The sequence below is a fragment of the Mustela putorius genome, unplaced genomic scaffold (assembly GCF_011764305.1).
Source record: "Mustela putorius furo isolate JIRA1106 unplaced genomic scaffold, ASM1176430v1.1 tig00000056_pilon_pilon_pilon, whole genome shotgun sequence".
In the NCBI taxonomy this organism is placed as follows: Eukaryota; Metazoa; Chordata; class Mammalia; order Carnivora; family Mustelidae; genus Mustela; species Mustela putorius.
This window is the reverse complement of record NW_025421263.1, coordinates 4282484-4307927: the sequence shown is the minus strand read 5'-3', so window position 1 is coordinate 4307927 and position 25444 is coordinate 4282484. Positions and strand designations below refer to the sequence as shown.

Here is a 25444-nt window from a genome sequence, read left to right as displayed (position 1 = left end):
ATTGGACATTGGACAGTTTTCTTCCAACAGAGGACATGACTGACTTGCAGGATTACTCTGAGGAGAACACACAGCAGAAGGGCAAGGGAAAAACCAGGGAGATGAGGTAGGAGGCCGTTACTACAGTCCGATTCAAGAGACAGTAGTTTAGAGGAGAGTGAAGGTGGAAGACAGGTTGGACAGCAAAGGTGTTGGCCTGAGTGTAGAAAGACAGGGTTGTCGTTGGCTAAGATGAATGAGACTGGGGGAGCATCAGATTTGGGGGTGAAGATCAAGAGTTCACCTTTAAACATATTATCTCTGAGATGCCTCTTCCAGAAGATGTCAAAGAAAACAAGTGGATATGGGAATACGGATTTCAGAAGAGGACAAGTCCATGTTGGAGGCGGACGTGTGGAGCCTATATCAAAGTATCGATGTTAAATATCATAGAGGAGAGTGCCTAAAGAGTGAGTCCAGGGGCACCTGGGTGGCTCAGTGCTTGGGCATCTACCTTCAGCTCGGGTTATGATCTCAGGGTTCTGGGATCAAGCCCAGCATCAGGCTTCCTGCTCAGGGGGAAGCCTGCTTCTCCCTCTCCCATTCCTCCTCTGTCTTCCTGATCTCACTCTCTCTCTCTATCAAATAAGTAAATGAAATCTTTTTTAAAAATTAAAAAAAAAAAAAAGACTGAGTCCAAGCGGAGGACTGTAGCACTGTAAATCTTAGGTTTTAGAGATGAAGAGGGACAGTCAAGGAGACTGAGAAGGAGTGGGCAGGGAGGAAGGAGGAAAACTTCAGGAGACTTCAAGAAAAAAGTATTTAAGGAGAGAGTGATCAATTTGCTCCAATACCGCTGACAGGTCCAGGAAGATGAGGGCCGACTGACCACTGATTTTTTAGCACTCACTGGTTAGTGGAAGGAGGTTATTAGTTCCAGCTCTCCTGAAGTGAGATAAACAAGGTTCCAAGAGATTACATAAATTGAACAATCAAGGTCACATAGCTAATTAGCTTTAGAACTGGGCCCAGAACCTATTGAACACAGCCCTTCAGAAGTTGGCCCTGTTTCTTTTTATTTTTTTTTTTAAGATTTTATTTATTTACTTGACAGAGGTCGCAAGTAAGCAGAGAGGCAGAGAGAGAGAGAGAGAGAGAGAGAAGCAGGCTCCCTGCTGAGTAGAGAGCCTAATGTGGGGCTCAATCCCAGGGCCCCGGGATCATGACCTGAGCCGAAAGCAGAGGCTTTAACCCACTAAGCCACCCAGGCACCCCCAGAAGTTGGCCCTGTTTCTTGAATAGGAGAGCAGGCTCTTCAATAATGTATTATGATCTCATGCTTCTCTTGGTAACTGTGATTCAGGTGGGGGGACTCTTAAAGAACATTAACTGTAAACAAAAGGAAATAAACATCAATAGAATTTGGGGGCATGATGACAAACAATGGTTTGGTATTTCATGCCAGAGACAATGGCCCTCAAATCAAACGGTATAGGTATAGACGCTACAACTAGGGCATGCCCAAGTGTCAAAACACATTTCAATGCAAAAAAAGGTGCATCCCCACCCCTCACCCCCTCCCCCCCTCAAATGACTTCTCTGTTCATTGTATTTCACTAGGTGATTCCATGTAAATAAATAAATAAATAACCCCAGGCCTGATTACCCTATGTTAATGCGTATGGTTAGTCCAGGTTTGAATAATGAGGATCTCTTGATTTCCTCCTTATAAAGTAGTCCAAAAAGGGAGAGAGGGAGAACACAGTTGTACTTTGAATAAATGGAACAAATCTTTGGGCAGGGTCGGGGAGACAAAGGCACAAGAAAGCCCTAAACCATGGAGGTACAAAAGCACGGTTTTAAGTCCCCACTCCTAACCTCAAATCCCTAGCCACCAAAAACCGAGCCCACTGTGTTGTCCCCGTCCGCCGAAAGATTTCCATTTCCAACGGGAGGAAGAACAGGGAATGGACGGACGGAAAGGAGGCACAAGGCTCCGAACATTAAAGCTACTCGGGGTGGGCCGGGAGGGAGGGACCCACTAGCAAGGGCAGGCAGGGAAAGGCAGGCGGGCAGGCACTTCTCCACGGAGAGGCTGAGCAAAGGCGGGCGCCGGCTCACTCTCCGGAGAGGGGAAACGTCGGTGCGAACCTCGGACGCGTGGTGGAGCAAAGGGCCAAGTGTCAGCGCTCGGACGGCGGGCCCTACACCTGCGGCCTCCCTGCAGGGTTGCGGCCGACGCCTCGCCCCTCCCGTCCCGTTCTTCCGAGAACGCAGGGCACAAAGCGCGGGGTGGACAGGGTGCCCGAGATCAGCGGGAGTAAGCGCGGGGCGCAGGCTGCGGCTCGTTTACCTGATGTCCTGGAGTCTCCCCGGAAGGTGGAGGCACAGCCCCCGGATCCGGCCCGTCACCGCGCCGGCTTCGGCCTGGGTGCCCAGGGGCGGTGGCACCCGCGCGCCGAGCCCCGGGTCTGAGGCCCCCGCCGCTTGCCACCCCGGGCTCGGGCGATTTCAACAAGCCCAACCACAAAACACGGTTTAGGCTTGCTGGCCAGACTCCTCTTCTCTTCTTGGAGTTTGTGCCAATGATGTAAAGATCCTTCCCGCACTTCCCGCCCCCTTCCAAATTCTGAGTTTGAGAAGGAAAAATCCAACAAGACAAAGATACGGCTTCCCTTCCAAGGAGCTAGAGAACTGTACCCAGGCCAGCTTTGTTTCTCCAGCCAGCTCCGTGAAGAAGCTGGTTTTCCTGTACTTACCAGTGCCCTCTGAGCAAGGCCTGCTGGGAACACAGGTTCGCAGCAAACATTCTTAAGAAGTATGGAGGGAAGCAAGAAGTAGCGGAGAGTGTTTACAAGCTAGTTAATTTTTGGCGGACAGAAAGAGGAGCCAGTCTCCTTTTTATACTTAATATTTGAGCCATTTTGTTTCCATTAATGCACTTATCATTCTTCCAAGTCCCATGGTGCTGGCTCGCCTCCCAGATTGAATTTAACAAAGCAAAAGCTTAAGTTAGGAGTAAAATTTTATAATAAAAGGAAGAAAACAGAAACCAGCTCTTTCTTTGTTATTGAATAACTAATATAAAGTTTATGGATCTGAGAAGTTACGTGACTAAGAGTAAAATAGTTAACATTCGTGGAGTTCTTACCATTTACCAGAAACTGTTCTAAGAGCTTTATTCACGTTCTAACAAAAATAGGTTCTTATAAGATGCTGTAAATGTTTTATATTTATTAGCACATTGAAGAAAACAACCCCATGTGATGGATAATATAATTATCCCCATTTTAAGGTTGAGGAAATTGAGACATAGAGAAGGTCGCACAGCTAGAAGGAAACTGTAAAACTGGAATTGGAACCCAAGTAATCTGGCTCCGGTGTCCATACTCTCAGTTGTTATGTTATGTTGCCTCTGGTAGAAAAAAATTAACCATGATCTCCTTTAATCCTCACAACAAACCCAACCAGGTGGGTTCTGTTGTTGTCTCCCTCTGACAAACAAGAGACTTAGGCCCAGAGACGCTAAAGAATTGGCTAGATAACAGAGCTAATGAGTGGTGCAGGAGAGTCAGTCTAATACTTAAATAACCACAGGAAGGGAGATGCTCTTTTTGTACATTCAACCATACAGGGGGGAAGGAATTACTAAGGAAGTGTGTGAATCTTTTTTTTTTTTTTTTTAAGATTGATTGGTTGATTGATTGATGATTTGACAGACAGAGATCACAAGTAGGCAGAGAAGCAGGCTGAGAGAGAGAGAGAGAGAGAAAGAGGAGGAGGAAGCAGGCTTCCCGCCAAGGAGAGAGCCCGATGTAGGGCTCGATCCCAGCACCCTGGGATCTTACCTGAGCTGAAGGTAGAGGCTTTAACCCACTGAGCCACCCAGGCGCCCCAGAAGTGTGTGAATCTTTTATTACCTTCCAATACTGAGCGCCTGGGCTTTGGGCTCAGACTTTCTGCGTCCTTTTTAGGACTAACTCAGCTTCATTGTCTTTCCAAGTCGCTCCACCATTGCAAAGGTCAAGAGCAAAGGCGTCCTTGACCAGACTCAGAGGAAGACTATTAGCCATTTTGCCTACAGCGGGGACAACTCTTCCCTGAGGAAGGATAGCATATTTAAAGTACTTACACGCTGCAAGCTTTCATCCTATTTGTGGCCAGGCCTCCGGGACACTTTGGGAAGGGACAGTTATGGGCATTGGTACTCCAAACCCTACCTGGGAAACAATGTCAACTTCTGCAGGGGAACAAGAGTAATCAAAGGGGAGGCACAGAGAATGTGTAATGCAATGCCATCCCCATATGAACAACTTGATTTCTCTGAGTCTTTGAAGTTCATTTCTTTCTCCCTTTGGAGGCAAGGCCTATCTTGCCTAAGAGGGATCTGGGGTGGGTGGCTGAAGAGAAGACCACGAGGTGGGAGTGAGACACAGCAAGCTTTATTCAGGCAACACGTTGACTGGTTTGCATTTGGGAAGCAGGGAAGGGCGTCCAACACAGTACAGGACCATTTGGTTGCTATGACAGCCTAGAGGCTTCTGCCCTTCTGCCCAGACAATAGGAAGGTTAGGGAGCTCTTGAGGGAGAGGATGAGAGGAGAGGGGACTTACAGGTCTAGGTGAGGCTGCTCAGCAGCCTATCTGGGAGTTTCTGATCAGGGAACTCCCAAGGGCAGCCACAAAGTAGACATCTTGAATAGCTAGAAGGTTTATCTTAACTGTGGTTAGCAGATGTTGGATGCAGTTTCTTGGCATAGGCAAAGCAGGCCAGTTCTAAATATGTTTTAAAATATGTTTATTTGGGCTGTATTTAAAACAACTGAATAATTTCTTGAGAGAGAGAGAAAAAACACACAAGCGGGGCTTGGGGGAGGGGCAGAGCAAGAGGAAGAGAGAGACTCTTAAGCAGGCTCCACACCAGTGTGGAGCCCAATGTGCGGTGCAAACTCACAACCCTGAGAGCCTTACCTGAGCAGAAATCAAGAGTCAGACATTTGGGGGGCGTGGGTGGCTCGGTGGGTTAAACCTCTGCCTTCAGCTCAGGTCATGATCCAGGGTCCTAGGATCGAGCCCCACATCAAGCCCCACATCGAGCCCCACATCGGGCTGTCTTTTCAGCAGGGAGCTTGCTTCCCCCTCTCTTTCTGCCTGCTGCTCTGCCTACTTGTGATCTCTCTCTCTCTCTCTGTCTGTCAAATAAATACATTAATTAAATAAGTCATAAAAATATAAGATGCTTAACCGACTGAGCCACCCAGGCGCCCCACAACTGAGTATGTTTTAAATATGAAAATTCAACTTTGGAGCCCACAGGCTTTTGAGTTCTTGGATCCCACAGTCTGTTTGAAAAAAATCAGCAACCTGTGGGGTGAGCATACCGGGTCCATCTTTGGCTTATTTATGGAACATGGTAAAACAAGGATGGTAGGAAGTAGAGCCAAGCGCACATCTAGAATCCACAGCTCTGCCAGACCCAGACTGACACCAAACAGTCTTCCGGGCACGTTGCCCATCCAAATTCTGAGTTCAGTGTTCTGACCTGAGATCCCACTTTGAATGCTGGTGAGGGACATGGGCTGATGCCCGATTCGTACCTTATCATCCCTTCATCATCAGAAAAGCAGAAAAATCTAACATTCAGACCACAAATTACACACATACAAAAGGAACGGGTTGGGAGGATATCTTTACCTACAAGAATGTATGAGACAGTTTGAGTGAATAGATAGATGATACACCCATACAAGCATTGTCTATTGCCGCCTGGTGGGGGACATAGTTTCACCGGCAGGTGGCTCTGTTGCCTTGCATATCGGAGAGGATCGCTCTTCCAACATAGAGCCTTAAAATAAAGTTTTATTTCCAAGTTCCTTATATTCCGGCCACTAGCTCTAGTAAACAGTATGTAATCCGGGATATTTATAATGACGTATGCTGTATTAAGCCTATTCACTACTCAATCCAACAGACTTGCCCAAGGCCCTCAGGAAATACAACACAATGAGGAGACTAATTTCATCAAATATGCTAATAAACAAAAACAATTTACTAGACACTCCACCTGCCGCTGGCGCCATAGAACATGAAATCAGTGAAACGGATACTCCACTACTCGTTCTGTATTACGGGACATGTTCTCCAACAGCCAAGATTCTCTTTCTTATATTGTTGATTATCCTTTACCTCAAAAGCATTCTGAGGCCCAGACAAACAGGTGAACTGAAGTGTGCGGGATTTCATTCTAGAGATCGGAAAGTCTGACACGTCTGTAGGATTGGGGTGTGAGGCGGGGATAGCGATTTTCTTCCCTTTTCTGTTCTGTTAGCCTGAAGTTCAGGCCCAACTTCTATCCTCAAGCCCCTTATTTTCACACCATATTTTCTTCTTGAAACTCTTCATCATCTCTCATTGACGCAACATCGAGTCTCATTCCCAAAGCTCTGTCTCCAGCATTCTGAAGCCACCACCTAATAGAGGCCTCACTACTCTCAGACTTAAAATGTGGGAGATTGGATTCATGTCTCTCCCCTAAAGCAGGTCCTCCGTCTCATTTTCCTCCATTTATGTCAGTGGTCACCGTCTGTCTGTTCCTCAGAGTGACGATCTTTAGCCTTTACCTTCCCATCTCTCCCTCCCACCTCAATCCTTCCCTGAGTCTTTTCTATGGTATTTTTGGAAAGCGCTTGAATCTCTCCAAGTTGTTTCTTGAACATCATCTCTGTGCAAGGACTTCCAAGGTGTGTCAAGGCATTGGACTTGGTGCCAGCCTACCGTCCATTCTTCTGGCAGCACTGAGGCAATATTCATGAAGCAATACCTATCGATCAATCAAATTACCGAAGCCTAATTTTGAACTTAAATAGAAGAAACTCATACTTTTTTTTTTTATGATTCTTTTTGCATCGAGAAATTATTCCAGTGGGGCTTTGGTAGAAAACACAACAAAGAGGTATTATATGAGCTTTGAGATTGCTGAGCAGACCTCAGACCACCTTATGGAAAGCAGGTGTGATTACTCCTCAGTACAGGGGGTGACACTGTTCTATGTTCCTACACAGAGCAATGAGCTAGGGAAGCTTGTTAATAAAATGTACATTCACTGGGGTCCACATCTGGATACTCTGTTCAGTAGATCTGGACAAGGGTTAGGAATCTGCACTTTTTAAAGAAAATACAACAAAAATTTGAGGAGCATTTTAACCCACTAAGCCACCCAGGCGCCCCTTTGAGGAGCATTTTAAAGAAATCATCATGTAGAAGAAACTCTAGAGTACTTAATACAGAAATAAAATGCTGTCCTGATATCATTAAATTGCTTTATACAAGTACTCTTCAATTAGTCTTAATTCATGCTATTTGATTCCATCGTTCTCTCTCAATAGCTGACCGTTTGCTAAAATTCTACCTTTAGAAGTTCATATCTTCAGTTTCTAGTTTTATTTCAGGTTTAAATTTCCATCTTGGTAGAAGCAACACTTCAGTCTGGTTCAGTTATTGACTCCCTACCACATATGTGTTTATCAGAGCCTGTTCTGGGGTGAACAGGAAATAGGTTGGGATTCCTGAAAGGAGAAAGAAGGTACTGGAACACACCCAACGAGGGTAAGGTACAGATCTGATATGACTCTTCACAGTGTGCAGAGATGGGGCACTCTGAGGTAAACTGTGCTTGACGTGTGGGGTGGGGTGGGAAACCCAGACCCTGCAAAGGTTTCTGAACCATTGGTTATGACCCCTCTTATTGGTGCTAGCTTGGGGCATAGTTGGGTAAGCTAAAGTGTGGGCTAAAGTGTGGGACCAGAACAAACAAGCCTAAAAGAAGGGGCAGGTAAAGGTCCTTTGGCTTTCTTTACCATGCACACGAACCCTACACTTGTATGCGGTAGACATTTTTCTTAAGTGAGTGCAAATGCTTGATAGAACTCCCACACACCATGCTTTGTAAATTCCTGTCTTCCCACGTCCTAGTATTTTATTTAACTTTGTTAAGGTTGTACTGCTGCTCAGAGCCCCCGAGCAGGTTCTAGGCCAGTAGGAGTAGCTCAGATGCCTGTGTAGCCTTCTCTTCTTTTACTTCATAGATTGGATAAGGAGAAACGGTGACCAGTGGCCCCTGGAAATTCTTCCCGGTGTTTTGGCACTGGCATTTGTCCAACCTGTTTTATGGCAGATCATTCTAACTTGGACTGGTTTTCAAGTGTTATATAGTTTTGCTTTTGTTTTCCAAACATAAAACACATGTGAAGTCTCCTTTGGTCAAAAAGTCACAGAGAATGTCTTCTGCCTTATGCCACCTCAGATGGGGTCATAGAAGGACCACTGTGGTTTGTCCAGAGGACACCATTGCTATTTCTGAATGAGCCTGTGGTATCTGATTGCCTGGCTACATCCGCAAACACATTGTGCTCTGGGACAGATGCTTTTGAGGCTGGGGTAATTTGTCTTTTCTTTTCCTGACTAATTTTCTAAACCCCTTAATATGCATATGCTCTCCCTCATACTCCACTTTAATATTATGGATTAAACATGTATTTATTGAGGAAGTGCATTAAGTGCTGCAGATAACAGCAGATCAAAATCTGTACCTTCGTGGGACTTAACATAAATTTATTATAATTAATTTATTATTACATGACTTAATATTGTTTTAAAACTTTAAGGGATTGTGATAACTTACTCCAATTTAGAAGATCCGGTTGATAAGCTACATTGGGCATATTTTTGTGGATAAGCTTAAATACAAGGCTGAGAAGTTTGTATTTTCTTGGATGAGGGTAGGGAGACCTAGAAGGTTCTCGATGAAGACAATGACATGATCGGAGTTCCATCGCAGGATACCAGACGTGGCAGTAGGATGTCGATGGACTTTATCATGCTTCACAGGGTCCCTCTACTTTATTCTCACTCTGACACATTCCTGGGCTGGGCAAATCTCTCACAACCCCAAATCAAAAAATGACAGATGTTAGCTTTGAACCATTCACCCCGCAAATACCTAGGGCCTGCAGGGGGCAATGATGAGCAAGCCAGCAGCTTTGCAACCCCCTCCACCCTAATCCCAGCAAACCTGGCCTTATCTTAGAGGGCTTCCCCAGTCGCCCTATCCCAGCTAGCCCTGGCTCAGCCTCTCTCATTCCCTTGCTCTTTGTTTTTCTTCACAGCCTTTGTCATCAATCGATATTGTATAATATATTGTTTATCGCCTCTTTCTCTCCACTAGAGTGTAAACTTCTTGAGAGCAGAGACTGTATTTTGTTCATTGTATTGAACAAGGAGGGCCTGGCAAATAGCCCATGCTCGACAAACATTTAGGCTGAGCAGCCTGTGGAGGAACATGGCGGGACAGTGGGCATTAACTGTTTAACCAAATTTGGGGTGCATATTTGATTAAGCATTACTTTGAGAATTTTCCTAGGATGATGCTATCCAGTACCTGTGTCAGAGCCGGAGGCAGCTTACCATATCGGGAAGATAGGAGGAGTGCAGGGACAGGGCCTTCCATACCCATAATGAGATGACGCAGTGTTCAATATTCATGAAGTGCTGGTGGGGAAATTCACCTAAAAAAAGCACACTGGGTGAGATTCAGAAGTATTGATATGAGAATATCAGATAGCTTTCCAACCCAGAGGGAGGCATGATTAAGCAATTGGTTTCCTGGATCTTGGTAAATGGAATTTCCTCTGTGCTGTTTATAAAAGATGAAAACACAATGTTCTGAATGTTGACTGATTTTGTTTCATTGTGGATGAGCTTGTCCTAGTTAGCTCTGAAGGGAGGTAATTTTTCAGTAACCTACTGGCACAGTAATTATCAACCACAAATGAGGTCTTCCTTGCAAAACATTCAGTAAATATTTGGGCTTTTGCAAATCGTATCTTTGTTTATCAAGCAGAGGTCACTGTTCCACCACTCAAGGTAAAGCATACATAATAATCTATGTTTAAAGAAGAGGAATGTATGTCACCTTTCGTGGAAGAAGCCAGGTCCTTCAAAATGTCAATACAAAGTTATCCTTTATAGACAATGTATTCTCTATGGGCTTAACTTTGAATTGAAAGGACTATAGTGCAATCCAATTCAGGTAGTAAAATAACCCAAGTAGTTAGAATTTAAAACAAAGACACAAGTCTAATCAGTATTTTATTTGCTCTCATTCGAGATTGAAGGTCAGAGCAAATGCAGGCATTAAACAAGGTCAAGATGAATCATTCCATTTCTCTGAGAGAATTTCCTGTTCTTCCTACATCCCTTTCTTCTTTAGGAATATATAATTTTTTTCTACAAAGATAATTTATTTGACAAAATGACCAAAGTTCTCCTCAAACATAATGCTGTCCCTTTCACGATAGGCTGGTATCTCTATTCAGAGGCTTAAAATTTCCTGTCTCTCTAAAGTATATTTTTGTGAATGTTACTTGGCCTCTTTGTCATTTTTTTTTAAAACCATACTCATTTGCTCTTGCTATATTCTGCTGATCATTTAGTGAGAAGAAATGTTTAATAAGGTAAGGGATCTCAAATGGTAGATTACATGAGGATAGAAAGGAACAAACCAGTAATAGAGACCAATTTGACACTTCAATTTAACATTGATTTGTCTCAATTCAGGGCAGTCTCAGAACATTTCTTAAAGTCTAGCAGTATTAAAAACAGCTTCTTCTTGGCCATATTTGGCTCTAAACACAATTTTGATTGGGATAATCCTTCTTTTTCTAAATTGCTTAATTTTCTAAAATCTCATCTATAGCACTTTTGAACACCCCAGCCCCTGGGCCAGATGTCCTAATTGATGCCTGTGATGTAGCTTGATGGAGTTATGAAGCTCAAAACCCAACCTGTGGCTGCCGCCCAGCCCCCAGTGAGAACTCCATATTGCGTGTTCCATGTTGTTTTTCTGACTCTGATTTACCTAGTGAAACTAAAAGCACATTGTTCAGAGCCTATCAAGAAAACATTTTCATTTTCACTTTTCCTGGGCTATTTTTATGAACAAAGCAAATATACTAACTGACAAGGTTGTTTCCCTTAATGGGATATTTTTACTTTTGGCTGGATTGATTTTCAACATGTCAACAGGTCATTTTCTTTCTGCCTACTTTGAGGAAATCCAGTTCTGAGGAGTGAGGCTATAAATTTAGCTTGTACCTAAAAATAGTTTATTTATTATAAAAATAGAAATATCATTGTTAGCACTGATTTGGGTTTTCTTGGACCGCCTAATGGATGTATCTTCCTTTAATCTACAGAGAGAATTCAATTCATCAAGTTTTATTGAACTTGAATCTCGTAGCCAGCATTGAAATAAAGGCTTCCATCTAAAATTGGGCTGAAAATTCAAACATCATAAAACAATAAAAATCCAGCTTTAAGAAAGACTATAGAAGACCATCTAGCCAACTTTGTCTCTAACTCAGAGAAGAGAGGCAGATTAGATAGATAAGATAGAGGTAAATACATGTTCATACCATACAGTGTATCCTTAGATATATGTGCACACACATTATTTTTTTTAATTCATAAACTTCACTAGGAACTCATTCCATCAGTGCATAACTTTGATTCTCATAATAATATCTTGTACCCTAATATCACCTTCAGTTCTTCTTAAGAAGAGCTTCATGATTCTACTTAGAGTCATGGTTAAGAGCTCAAGTCTTGGGCTCATAGGATTGAATTTCTGTTCTGGCACAGTGACCTTGAGTAGGCCATCACAACTTCTCAAAGATTCCCTTTGCTCATTTAGAAGGTGCAGATAATATCTACCTCCTCAGCTTGTTATGAGGATCAAATGAGAGACTATCCACAATGGCAACAGATAAACCAGGGCATGACATCAAGCGTAAAGAAGATGGTTAATATCTGTGGCTCTCTCTCTTTTTTTTTTTATTTTTTATTCCTGAAGTTCTATATCATTGTCACCAGGTCAAAAAGTCTTAAATTAACTCTAAATAATCAAATTCAAATTCAGCAAACTATTTTGGGGCAGAGATGAACAAAACAGACTAGGGTTTCATAGAGTAAATTATCAGTATATGAAGATAATTAGCAGTAGATGTTGTACTTTCAAATCAGAACACAAACAGTTGGGTGATAGGCAGTTTGGGAGATTATTATTTCAATAAACAGACCCATTGACCTCCGAACTAAATGAAATGATAATTTTGGCTTAAACACTGCATAAGCTATTTTCTCAGAAAATGGACATAGAAGTAGAAGAAATATGACCTAACAAATACTCTTCTTTCCTGGAATTCATTAATCATTTATAATTTATCAGAGAAAAAAGTGGCCCAAATGTGGAAGAGAACAACTAGTTAAAATTTAACAAACTTAAGAGATACCAGATGGAATGCAGGGCCAATGTAGGCCACTAAGTCGCTGTTGCTCATTTTCTCCCAAAGAGCATCTTATCTAATAAAATTTTGATTGAGAATGTGGCAAAAAGCAAGTCCTTTCTCTAAAAGTATGATTATGCATTTCAGATCCAAGGCAAGTCAGTAAAAGCCAGACATACAAATACTATACTTCTAAAGTTGGATGTGATACAAGGCACCTGGGTCACTCAGTTGGTTAAGCGTCTGACACTTGATTTCAGCTCAGGTCTTGATCTCAGGGTCGTGAGTTCAAGCCCCACATTAGGCTCCACACCCATGTGGAGCCCAACTTAAGAAAAAATGGATAAGATAGAATGTCTAATTTCCTCAACTTAAGTGCCTATCAACCTTGTGCATGTGAAATTTTATGTGTGTGTGTGTGTGTATAGATGTAACATTTAACACAAAGTTATGAATTGTTACCTTGAATTCAACAAAGCAACACTTTATGGTCTTAAGTGAAGAGAACTGTGGTGACTACATGCTCTGTGGGACTCTCTGTATGAACTGTCTTTCTGATAGGAAGTACACCTTCTCATAAGGCATGCAGTCCGGTCCATTCGATTTCATCTTTGAATGGTGGAATTAATTTTGGTGAAATTTCCATCTAAATTAGACAACCAGATGCATTCTTCCTCAGGGAGCATTACAGAATCAAAATGCAGTTAGTTATAATGGATCATTTATTAAAGAAAACTTTCTAAAGCCTGAACAACAAAGCTTGTTCCCTATGAGCCAAATCTACCAATAATGGTCAATCTTAGAATTTTATGAAATGAAGTACTTATTTTTACAAGTTCCAATTTCACTTGAAAACATTTGGTAATTCATAAACTTGGAGATGTTAAGTGACTTGTACAAAGTAACATACCTCTTGAGTTGTAGAGATGGGATTTAAACCCTGGCAGATGGACTCCGGATTTCTTAACAACTACCTATGTTTATTCTCCTCAATCAGGCTACCCTCTCCTTAGAAGGCAATTCTTTTATCATTTTTTATATTTAAATTTTTAAGACTCAAGAAATAGTTATTAATACAACCAATAAATAATTGTGAATGATTGTTAATTACTTGTTTTAATTGTATGTACTTTGGGGAAGTAACATGTACATAGATTCAAAATTCTAAAGATACCGAATATACAGAAAAAAAGAAGACCTTTTCCCCAACTTTGTCCTTCCTGTTTCTACCCCACACCTCTGTAGACTCTAGTATGTAATCTTGAAATGATATTTAGTGTATAAGCTAACATGTATGTGTATAGATTGTGTTGTTTTCTGTATTCTGTCTTTTGTGTATAGCTTTTTGTTTTGTTTGGCTAGGAAGGTTTTTTATGTAGTCAAAATTCAACAATCTTTTCTGGGGTTTTGTGTCACATTTAAATAGACCTTCCATACTCAAGTATTATGAATGATTTCTCTCATTATTTTTCTAGTATTTTTATATTTAAATAATTATTTAATCTGGGATTAAGAAAAGATTTTATTATTTACTTGAGAGAGAGAGAGCACAAGTGGGGTGAGGGGCAGAGGGAGAAGTGGACTCCCCGCTGAGCAGGGAGCCCAATGTTGTGCTCAGTCCTCGGACCCCAGGATCATGACCTGAGCCGAAGAAGGCAGACACTTAACCAACTGAGTCTCCCAGGCGCCCACTAATCTGGAATTTGTTTTTGGCTTAAGAAGCTAGGCACGCATGACACTTGATTTTTTTCCCAGATAGCTTCCCAATTGTCCTAACAGTAGGCTAATGCCATAATTGAAAAATTATAAAGGCTCACTCTCACTTAGCCCAGTTCAATTCAATGTCATCAAATCATTACTGAGTGTTAAATATTGCTATGATCAGTGCAGTACACATGAAATTAAGTTTGCAATCTAATAAGGCGGCCACAGCATGTATATACACAACAGAAAATTGCTCTAAGTGCTCTAAGTGCTATGAAAGAGGGGGCCATCAGAGGGGGGCTGAAGGTTATGTAGGATTTTGACAGCCTGGGATGCAGGAGTCTGTATGAAGTCAATCTAGGCAGACAGTGACATATAATAGGAAGAACACTATGTGAGAAGTAGGACTGGATGGTGCATCCTACCAGGAGGTTATACAATTCGGTCTGGCTGGACTAGAGGGTATAGGAAATAGAATCAGGAGAGAAAAGGCAGCAAAGGTAGGAAGGACATTTCTTATGTTTACATGATGGGAGATAGGGTTGTCATTAAAGGTATTTGAGCAGGTGAATGTCAGGATCTGAGCTACATTTATAGGAAGAGGCATCTGTCAACAGTGTGATGAATGGTTTGGAACCAGAAGTAACTGGAATGTTGGAAGGGGAGTCAGTGAACAAGCATTCTACACAAGCAGTGTAGACAAGAATTAAGGAGGCCTCCTCTAGGGTGTTGACCATGAAAATGAAAGTGGGAAGAAAGTAGCAGTGACAGTGGAGAAGAATTTTAGTAGCAAGTTTTGACAACTAATTAGATGAGTAGATAAGGAGGATGAAGAGGATGGGCTGGGGGTATGGTGATGTGATTGGCAACTACCTGTAAGCCAGAGAGAGGACAGCCATTGAGAGGGAAAGAAAAGGCAACACACTTGATTTTGTTATATTCACTTTGTTACAATGGTTATGGATTATTTACCAAGTAGGAACACTGGCCTCTGTTTTAAGTCAAAATGAAAACTTCTTTGTAAGGATTAAATAGCGAAGTGTTAGTATTTCTTCTAATCTAGATGTATTTCTCCCATTAATATATTTAATTAAAATTTGCAGTTAGCTTGGTTTCAGAGGGCCAAAGGAGGGATAGGAGAGGAAGATAAACATGTCTTCCCAATATACAAGGAAACTCTAGGGGCAGGCAAAAAGGGACAGCCCTCCTTAATACCTCATTTTGCCCTTTTCCTCCAGCTATGCTTCTAGTCACATGTACGGAATGTGGCATTTCCTAACCCCTATATCCAGCTTTTCCTCTGAGGGAATAAGATGGATCCTCGGGGGGAAACAGAGTAGGTTCCCGTTCCCCTCTGTGGCAGATGTGACGCCGCACCAGCTAGTTCTTCCAGCAAAGGGAAGAGCAGAGCTTCACCCCCCCACACAAAATGGAGAGCCCGGGTTGGTGGTCAGCGGGGGGGGAGGGGGGGAGCTGGTCAAAAGGTACAAACTTCCAGTTATAAAACACGTCCTGGGGATATAATGCACTGCATGGTGATATACCATGGTGAAATAACCCTGCACTGCATATTTGAAAGTGGCTGAGAGAGTAGATTTTGAAAACTCTCCATTCAAGGTGGGGGGGGGGAGTATTTTGTAACTAGTGCGAATATTAACTAGACTTATAATGGTGATCATTTTGCAATATATACAAATGTCAAATCAGCAAGTTGTCCCCCTGAAATGAATGTAATGTTATCTATCAATTACATCGCAACTGAAACAACAAAAACAACAAAACAAAAACAAAGTAAATGGTAAACACAGAGGGGCCGGAATATATTCCCAAGTCACTCATTCATTCTTGGGAATATTGCCCAATTGGGACCTGCTGCTTCCACCAGGCAGGCAGTCTCCTTCTGCCACAACCACAGGTTAAAAATAGGTTTATCACCTCCTCCCTTGGCCAAGAAAGGACTTGCCCTGAGTTAGATCATGGTACCAGGCTTCCTCTTCAGATTGGGGCGGGTTTGTTCTCCTCGAGGTCAGCCCTCTGTGTTTGCTCTCAGCACCTACTGGAAGAGGTTGCAACAGGCAGCCCCCTCACCCCTCCCCTCGCCCAGCAAGAGCTAAGGCTTCACCAATCTTTGCAGGTGAATGTGTGCTTCAGGGGAGAAAGTTTGAGCTGAGCCAAAAAGGAAGAGTTTACGCCCTGTGTGCCAAAGCTGCGAACCTGACTGAGCGTGGGGTGGGAGCCAGGATGAGGAAAAAGACGGGAAAGACCTCCCCGCCTTGCCGGAAAGACAGCCCCGTGATCAGCCCCAGCCACTGGCTGTGCTGGCCATCCTTGGAGCTTACATAAAGGGACAAGGGAACCCCAGAGGCCACAGCGCTGACAGGACAGGGCTCGGAGCACCGGGCACCCAGACACCATGACTTGGTCCTTGAACCCCCAGGGTTTAATTCTCTACTTCTATTCTCTTGTACTGCTCCCCGCGACGTGCCTGGCAGTAAGTGCACTGTTTCCAGAACATGGTTGTGTTACGCGGACAGCTGAAAAGTAAGAAAAGCTGTGCTACACTAGTGACATCTCTTTGTTTTTCTCCTCCAGTACGTTGCTACCAGAGACAACTGCTGCATCTTAGATGAAAGATTTGTAAGTAGTTTTCATGTTTCTCACTGTGTGTGAAGTGGGGAGGGTCAGAGGGAGAGAAGAGATTCTCTCATAAGTATCATTGGGCATTTTAAACTTTTTATTTAAAAAACATCATCTAGGTTTTACCTGTTTTTATGCTAGACTTTATGCTAACTTCTTTTAAAATCAAGATTTCTAATCACTCTCTTGTTGTATTCTCAGGGTAGTTATTGCCCAACTACCTGTGGAATTGCAGATTTCCTGTCCACTTACCAAACCGGTGTAGACAATGATCTACGGAGTTTGGAAGACCACTTCGCAGGAATTGAAAACAAAACAGCAGAAGCCAAAGAACTGATCAAGTCAATCCAAGTCACCTATAATCCCAACGAGCCACCAAAGCCAAGTGAGAAACGAAATACAGCTGAGACAATGCTTTGTGCTGTCCTTTTGCTGTGTATCAGTGCTTCCATTTGCTTACATCTTCTTCTGTCTCTGATCCCATGTTACAGACAGGATTGTGAGTGCCACTAAGGAGTCCAAGAAAATGATGGAAGAAATTATAAAATACGAGGCATTGGTTGGATCACACGAATCAAATATTCGGTAAGCATTTTTGTTTTCATTTAATCTCCATAGTGGGCTTAGTTGTTATTCAATATTCCAAGCTTCAGTGGAATTAACCTTTTTATTTTTCCCCTCTTATGAAATCCAACTGGCATTGTGCCGAACCATCCTGAACACAGTAGAAGTGGGAGTTTTTAGTGCACTATGAACTGCACCGGGTTATAACTGATTTTTAGTGATCATATGGGAGAAATGTGTTCTATATGTCTCCAAATGCTGTTCTGACCAGAATTATCAAAAGGGTCAACCATCACCCATCTCGGATTTACAACATAAATTTAAACTGATGGGAATTTGGTTGTTGAAAATGAATTTTTTTTTACTAAAAATGCCAACAAATAAGTGGCGGATAAATTAGTAAGCAGAGGTAGAGGGATGATCTTGGCTCCAATCCTATATTACACTGGAGGCAGAGCAGCAAAAAACCTGTTTTAAGAAACCAAGTGTAACAAATATTGTAAGGCAAGTGTCAATCATGACACATTGAACCTGCAGTCGTGTATTCTCTTCTCTTCATTTAAAAGTAAAATGTCTCTGCTAATAACTTCCTAGGACTCACAGACTTTCTGAACATAGGGTCTCAGATACAGTTTAGTTTCTTACTCAATTTTACCCCCTCGGTTGTTCTCAAAGTAGCATAGGAAATAGAGTTAAATGGTGGCTGAAGTGACCCAGAAGGGATCTAGCTTCTCATTGGTATCAGAGGCCATTAGTTTTGTGGTTATTATCAGCACTATAATTTGCATTATTACTGTCCGGCATTGAAGTTCAAGGACACTATTGTGCAGAAACTTTTTAAGGGTTGGGAGAGAAAAAAGTGGTCAAATAGTTTGTCTGTCCTTCTTTACTTTAGAGAAAGATACAACAGTCCGTGCATTATAAGTGGTTTTCTGTCATTGCTGAGTATCTACAGGCAACTCTGTGAGAAATCATAAAAACAGATTTGTACTTCCCTCAGACTCTTTCCAAAGCTATGTAAATGGAAACATTAAAAAAAAAGAGAAAGTGTCTTTTCTATTTTATGTAAAATAATGCCCCAGATATGTGTCCCATGTAAGTCACAGACTGAAGTCCATAAATCGACCCTCAGTAGATCCTCAGTGAGAAGGAACAGCTTCAGCCCCTGTGAGTTACTGAGCAGAACCTTTCCTTCCCTATGAATGCTCTGACCTAAGAAATCCAGGTGGTCTTCCTATTAACCAGGTTCCTCACTCAGTAGGTTGTTCTCTGCTACCCTTTTTGCAGGAGAGTTAAAAACCTGGATGACCACAGCACCTGAGTTGGTTAAGCAGCCCACTCTTGATCTCTGTTCAGACCTTGATCTCACGGTCGTGAGTTCAAACTCCATGTTGGGCTCCATGCTGGGCGTGGAGTCTACTTTAAAAAAAAAAAAAAATCAGGATGATTTCTTAAGATGACATCATTCACTGACAAGGACTTGCTTATTTTCTTTCCCCCAAAGCTTAGAGCTTCAATTCAGTAACATAATTTTATAATTTTTCCAAGAATGAATTTATCGGGAAGTACTTCTTGAGAACATAAAGTATTTTGAATAAAGAAAATACAGAATTACTGCTCTGAAAGGAATAACTCCCTTATCTTATTTTCTGTTTGTAGATTTTTACAGGAAATATATAATTCAAATAACCAAAAGATCAATAACCTGAAACAGAAGGTAGCCCAGCTTGAAGCAAAGTGTCAGGAACCTTGCAGAGACACAGTACAAATACATGATACAACTGGGAAAGGTAAGTGAAACATTTATATTGGGGTGATTCTTATCACAGCAAATATGCAAAGCAGAGGAGGATGTATAGGAATGTATAGGACTAATCTGGAAAGTGTTAATAGGAATATACAGGAATAATGTGGAAAATGGTTAGCCAGTAAGTCTAAAGTGCTCACTTGCTTAGAATTTTCTTGAGCAGCTAAAACTAGTTTGAAAGGAATGATGATGTGAGAGCTAAGAAAATGTTTTTGGGGGACGTGAATAGTTTGCAACACTGTGAAAAGCTCATCGTGAAGACTGGAACAGTCTAACAGGGATTTCAAAGCACAGTACAACATTCTTCTCCTTCTCCTTCGTCTCCTCCTTCTCTGCCTTCTTCAGATTGTCAAGACATTGCCAATAAGGGAGCCAAGGAGAGTGGGCTTTACTTTATCAAACCTCTGAAAGCTAACCAGCAGTTCTTAGTCTACTGTGAAATTGATGGATCTGGAAATGGATGGACAGTGCTGCAGAAGGTATCCCCCCCCTCCCCGTGCATATATAATAACACTCAGATCAACATCTGCCATATGCCAGATACTTTTATAAGCACCTTGTGAACATGAACTCAATTAGTTCTTACAATGTCTCCACTTTCCAATGAGGTACAATCATTACCTCTAGAGAGGAGGAAACTTAGTCACAAGAGGGTCAACAACTTGCCCAAGTTCACATAATAAGTAACACAGTTAGGACTGGAATCCAGGCAGTCTGGTTCCAGTCTGTGCTTTTGACTCAATAGTGTATTGGCACTGATATTGTAGATTCATGAGAGCACATCATCACAGTAGCAGAATGACAAAGAACCAAAAGAGACCTCTTGATTCAGGTAGCTCAAGATCTAAGGTTGCCCATCACAAGAAGATAAAGTCCCTGAGAGGATACAGTTGGGCTATTCCAAGACCAGTGTCCTCTTGCCTCTGCCAGAGCCAGTCACCCATTGCAGATCTTCTAACCATGTTGATCTTTGATCACTGTTACAACTAATCCTGCAGGGGGCGCTCAGAGAGAGTGAGTGACAGAAGTGCTGTTCCACATACACAGATGGAGCAATGGGCTGACCTTTCCACCATCAGTAAAAAAATCAGCAATACCAAGTTGGGGTTCTGAAGTCCTCTAAGTGCCTTTTTAAAACTACCACTGATTTAGAATTTTCTATGTACCAGACACTCCTTCCAGTATTTCTCTTAATTCTCTGGTGTAATCCTGCAACAATAAGAAATAGGCACCATTATTCTTTAATTTTACTGATGAGGAAACTAAGGCAACTTGCCCAAGTTCACTTAGTAAATAGTGGAATCACATCACGTTTTGATGTCCATATTTCAAAACGGTATTTATAGCATCTTCTTTATGTGCACTGATAATCCAATCTCTCCTTTTGTCCATGCGATTGTGTACTTAGAGGCTTGATGGCAGTCTGGATTTCAAGAAAAATTGGATTCAATACAAAGAAGGATTTGGACATCTGTCTCCGACTGGAAACACAGAATTTTGGCTGGGAAATGAGAAGATTCATTTGATAAGCACACAGTCGGTCATACCATATGCATTAAGAATACAGTTGGAGGACTGGGATGGCAGAACCAGGTACTATTTAGAAAGGGCTTGCTTTTTTTGTTGTAAACGCTGTCTGGAATGTGCACTCTCCAGTGTTCAATAGGCCGAGAGAAAGACAGTCTGACAAATGCAAGAGCACATCCAACCGTTTTCCCCAGGAGTCAGTTTGGATCTTGGGCAATTCAAAGAGATAGTCCCCATCCAGGATGGAGAATGTTTTGGTGTAATCTACTTACCCTGGAAACATACAGAATAATAGCTAATATTTACTGAGAACTTAATAAGTACCAGGCATTGAGCATGAAATTATAACTTAATCTAATCCAGTAACTATTTCATGAGGAAGGTACTATTATTAATCTCATTTTAGAGATTAGCCTTCCCAAGGTCACGTTGCTGGTAAATGGTAAAACTTGGATTTAAACTCACATAGTTGACCCTACAGCCTATCCTTTTAATGGTATTCTGGTTGAAAAGTGAATCCAGACTTTTCTAATTTCCTGGTGTTTTAATGACAGTTCATTGAGTCAGTCCAATGAGCTACCCTAAAATTAAATCAGCTAGCTCCTTTGGTGAGATAAAGTCCCCTCTATGCTCATAGTAACCTGGAAGATTTGAGCATAGAATTCCTCATTAAAATGCAGGGGAAAAAATTAATAATTTTGATATATTTATGAAATAATGAAATGTATTGTCTCCAAACTTGTATTTTTAATTTTTTTTTTAATCAGGAAGTTCCATAGACAGCAGACCTTCCTCTATGAGTACACCTTCCAATTTCCAAGTACTGGAGATTAGGGAGGAAGCAAAATATTTTCTGAAAATTTCTATTCATACACCAAAGCCCTGCACTCCATAGAATTCTGGCCTTTACTCACAACTTTTCCCAGGAAAGAATCGCTCTCTGATCCTACAGCTTATATTTTGTGGGCCACACAGGGACCATTTCTTCAGTGTGATGCTGTAGGAAGCCCTCCTTCTTGTCACTATCACTCTGCTTTGGGAAAGAAAAATCCCTTTCAGACCTCATCCTTCAATGTACCACGAGAGGCTAACACAGCTGCAGCTCCTTCAAGTTTGGTGCATTAATTAATGATCACTCAGCGCCCTTTGCTGTGGTTTATGATAACTGCGTGCAATGCTAAATGCTCAGGGAAAGGTGGAAAATACGAAACAGTCAGATTCATCCACACACCTGGATTTGATATTAGGATTCTATAGGCAAAAGGTATAGGCTAATGTTCTTAATTTTCACTGGGATGCCCTGAAAACTTGTAGACCAATTCTTCTAGATGCTTCTATACCGATTGTGGTATTTTTGTTTGTCTTTAAGATTTTTTTAAAGGTTTTATTTATTTATTTGACAGACAGAGGTCACAAGCAGGCAGAGAAGCAGGCAGATAGAGAAGGAACCAAGCTCCCTACTAAGCAGAGAGCCTGATGTAGGGTTGGATCCCAGAACCCTGGGATCATGACCTGAGCCAAAGGCAGAGGCTTTAACCCACTGAGCTACCCAGGCACCCCTGATTGTGATGTTGATGAGCTCTGAACTGGTTCACACATCCATCACCTTTTGCCAGATTTGCATAAAATTTGATTCAGTGAGCACATTTCAGACTTAAGAAACAAAGTTAAAACTTCCAAACACTTTTTCTATGGAAAAGGGAACTTCTGAGATCCCTAATGAGGGTCAAGATATGATGTCTCTATTCTCTTCTTTATAGTACTGCAGACTATGCCATGTTCAAGGTGGGACCTGAAGCTGACAAATACCGCCTGACATATGCTTACTTTATTGGTGGAGATGCTGGAGATGCCTTTGATGGCTATGATTTTGGCGATGACCCTAGTGATAAATTTTTCACATCCCACAATGGCATGCAGTTCAGTACTTGGGACAACGACAATGATAAGTACGAAGGAAACTGTGCCGAACAAGACGGATCTGGTTGGTGGATGAACAAGTGTCATGCTGGACACCTCAACGGAGTTTATTACCAAGGTATGGCTTTCTTCCTTACATATGTGAATTAGTAAATAGTCTGTATCTTTATAAAAGGTAAAAAATAATATTAGAAAGTGAGAAATAATTAGTGAAAAAGTTGGGGGCTTACTACATAGTTTTTCATTTTAAACCAAAATTGGATTCTAAACTTCCACAGAAATTGACCTCTCTAGAAGAGATCTACCACGTTGGGTTATGCTATCTCTTCTAGACGTTTAGACATATGTGTGATCTGTGTGGACTAAGATTATCATATTTGTGCTTGTTAACACCAAGCCTGGTGCATCTTCCCATGAGCTACATGATAGATATAACCAGCGGACAGTGAGCAGGTGTCTGAAGGAACAGAGTTAAGAGCAGGGAAGTAATGATAAGGGCATGGTTCCATGGAAGCTTGAAAGAAAAGGAGTCCAGCCTGAAAAGTGTAGGCACTTATTTTAGAATGGGGGTAACAAACTGTAGTTTGCTCCAAGGCAAGAATATTTCCAAACACTAAACTTAATGACAAACGATTATTACAACCCAACATTTGTGTGTTGAGGAAGCTCTACTGATTCTAAAAGATCCATTAAGATAAGCAATCTTACCTTCTCAGTGTACTGTGCTAGCCAATAGATGATTCATAATCCTCTTAAAAGTTATTTAAATTTACCTTTTATTTTCACAGCATTCTTTTTTTTTTTTTTTTTTAAGGAAACCTAACATATTTTTGCACCTACAGACCATGTAATTAAAAGACACCCTCAGGGTAGGTTTGATCCACATGACTCAGAATAGCATTGTTGATAGGCTGTGGTACACTCCAGTATTGGACTCAGACAATCCTTTACAAAATTACATAAGATGTCATGCCCAAGGACAAGAAGAAGGCAAATCAATGTGGTCTTCACTGTATAATGGAGATGTAAAGTAACTTTCCAGAACTGTTTTCTAAAGTCCTAATACTTTTCAGTGAGATTGTGTTTTTAGATGACTTGAGGTCATCTGGTCAGCAATTGTGACTTCTGCCATTCTAACTTGCTTGTGGAAAGATGGTCCATAATAGCTGATTCCAGGATGGCTAAGCTCAGGAAGAGAGACTGATTGGGGCAATTTGGGGTTCTAGCCCTGTTATTAGGGAATACATTTAGTATGGATGTGACCACGAAGTACAATATAGATATAAGAGGTTGATTCGTAATAAATGTATTTCAATTGTAAATCACGATTTTAGGAATCATTAGGGGTTTTTCAGATAGTAGGTAACTATAAATTTGATGTAAGTGACAGCGTATTTTTTAATAAGCCATACTTTATAAACTTTCTGAGGCAAGGAAATTCAATAGCAATTATATGTATATCTACAATTTGTTTTAGGTGGCACTTACTCAAAATCATCTACTCCTAATGGTTATGATAATGGCATTATTTGGGCTACTTGGCAATCCCGATGGTATTCCATGAAGAAAACCACCATGAAGATAATCCCATTCAACAGATTAGCCATTGGAGAAGGACAGCAGCACCACCTAGGGGGATCCAAACAGGTTGGACCAGAACACCATGTTGAAATAGAATATGACTAAATCACTTTACCCTGAGAATTAAACTGTTAATTTCTGTTAGTCCACAAAGTTTCAGAAACTTTTCTGAAAGTTTTATTTTCTCTTACTATATTTATTAATTTTAAGTCTTTTATTAAGAGTATTTAGCTTTAGATGGAAACTAAAACTCACTTTGGATTATACTCCCAAATAACTGAACTCAGAGTTGTTTAAAATTTATGTAAGAAGATAACATTTTAGCTTATTTCTTAAATATATAATAATAAAACTGTTGCCATATTTTGCATTTTATTAACATGTCATTTTGTCTTGGAGATTTGTTTGTATTATTGCTTATATATTTTAGTTTATACTAATAAAATCAGAGTAAATTCTAGCATTTCAAATGTCCAAGTATTTTTTCCATGTTTATTGCCCCCATATCACTCATGTTTAATTCTTTTTTTTAAGCAGAAAGGATTATATCTTTTTATTTTTGTTTTGGTCATAGGCTGGAGACATCTAAAAGACCATTTCAAAAGTGATCTTTTTTTAAAGGACTTTATCTGAACAGAGAAATATAATATTTTTCCTTTGGGACAATGGACTTACAAAGCCTCACTTCATTTTAAGAGTAAAAAGAACCCATATTGAAAACTTCACTAACAGTTTTATGCTGGTGATAATTTATCTACATTCCATTTCAATAAACACTTTGTTTCCTAAAACCAGAAACATGGTATGTTTTATTGATCATTAAAAACCATCATTTTCCTTCAAATCAGTAATTCCAGTTGGGCAATCATCAGGAATTGCTGAGTTTTAGTTTATGATGAACCTTATTCTTGACTCTGAGGGAGTTATGAAGAAAATGGAATTCATGGCCTTTCTCTTCCGGGAGTATAAGACAAATACAGGAGAATACAGTTTAGACCTTAGAGACAAAATTTGGTATAAGAACATAAACACAAGACACAATCACATACCAAGGTTCATGGTACCCAAAGTAAAACTGGACCTAGAATGTTGTCTGAGGATTCTGTCAAAAAAACCTTTTAGCTCCAGACCCCTGTAGCCAGATGTGAGCATTCTGAGAGGATCGCACGCAATTCAGAACAGTAAACTTAAGGGAATGATCTGTTCTGTCTCTCACTGGTAACTAATGAAGTGAGTGGAATGGAACCATAACTTATTCTGAATCCAGGGATATTGAGATCTGAGCAGCCAGAGAAAGGAATTGTCAACTTTCTGTAAGGAATAGCAAAGTCTATGTAGTTGGCAGAAAGTGAACCATGTAAAGTAACTGACTGATTTCATGAGAG

General features: G+C 41.1%; 1 protein-coding gene and 1 pseudogene across 2 annotated transcripts; one reads left to right on the top strand and one right to left on the bottom strand.

Annotated features, from left to right (window-relative positions):
- Positions 1-2732, bottom strand: part of LOC101686159 — a 64687-nt pseudogene extending 61955 nt beyond the window's left edge.
- Positions 2733-16338: 13606 nt separating this feature from the next.
- Positions 16339-24853, top strand: FGG (fibrinogen gamma chain). 2 transcript variants are annotated; one of them, XM_004772013.1, is made up of 10 exons: positions 16339-16514; positions 16616-16660; positions 16862-17045; positions 17152-17245; positions 18884-19014; positions 19377-19510; positions 20440-20624; positions 22319-22596; positions 23956-24125; positions 24634-24853. In XM_004772013.1, exons 1-10 carry the CDS (start codon positions 16437-16439, stop codon positions 24646-24648), a joined length of 1314 nt encoding a protein of 437 aa, XP_004772070.1. In that variant the 5' UTR covers positions 16339-16436; the 3' UTR covers positions 24649-24853. The 2 variants fall into 2 exon arrangements, with proteins under 2 accessions (XP_004772070.1, XP_004772069.1); XM_004772012.2 differs by lacking the exon at positions 24634-24853 and having other exon boundaries at positions 23956-24519.
- The last annotated feature ends 591 nt before the right edge of the window (positions 24854-25444 follow it).

What these genes read in the sequence shown, in the direction of transcription:
- FGG (XM_004772012.2), top strand. Translation starts at nt 16,437, where the DNA reads ATGACTTGGTCCTTGAACCCCCAGGGTTTAATTCTCTACTTCTATTCT. An exon ending in GCATCTTAGATGAAAGATTT is followed by an intron (nt 16,661 to 16,861) that starts GTAAGTAGTTTT and finishes TTGTATTCTCAG; the next exon opens with GGTAGTTATTGCCCAACTAC. An exon ending in GACTGGGATGGCAGAACCAG is followed by an intron (nt 20,625 to 22,318) that starts GTACTATTTAGA and finishes TCTTCTTTATAG; the next exon opens with TACTGCAGACTATGCCATGT.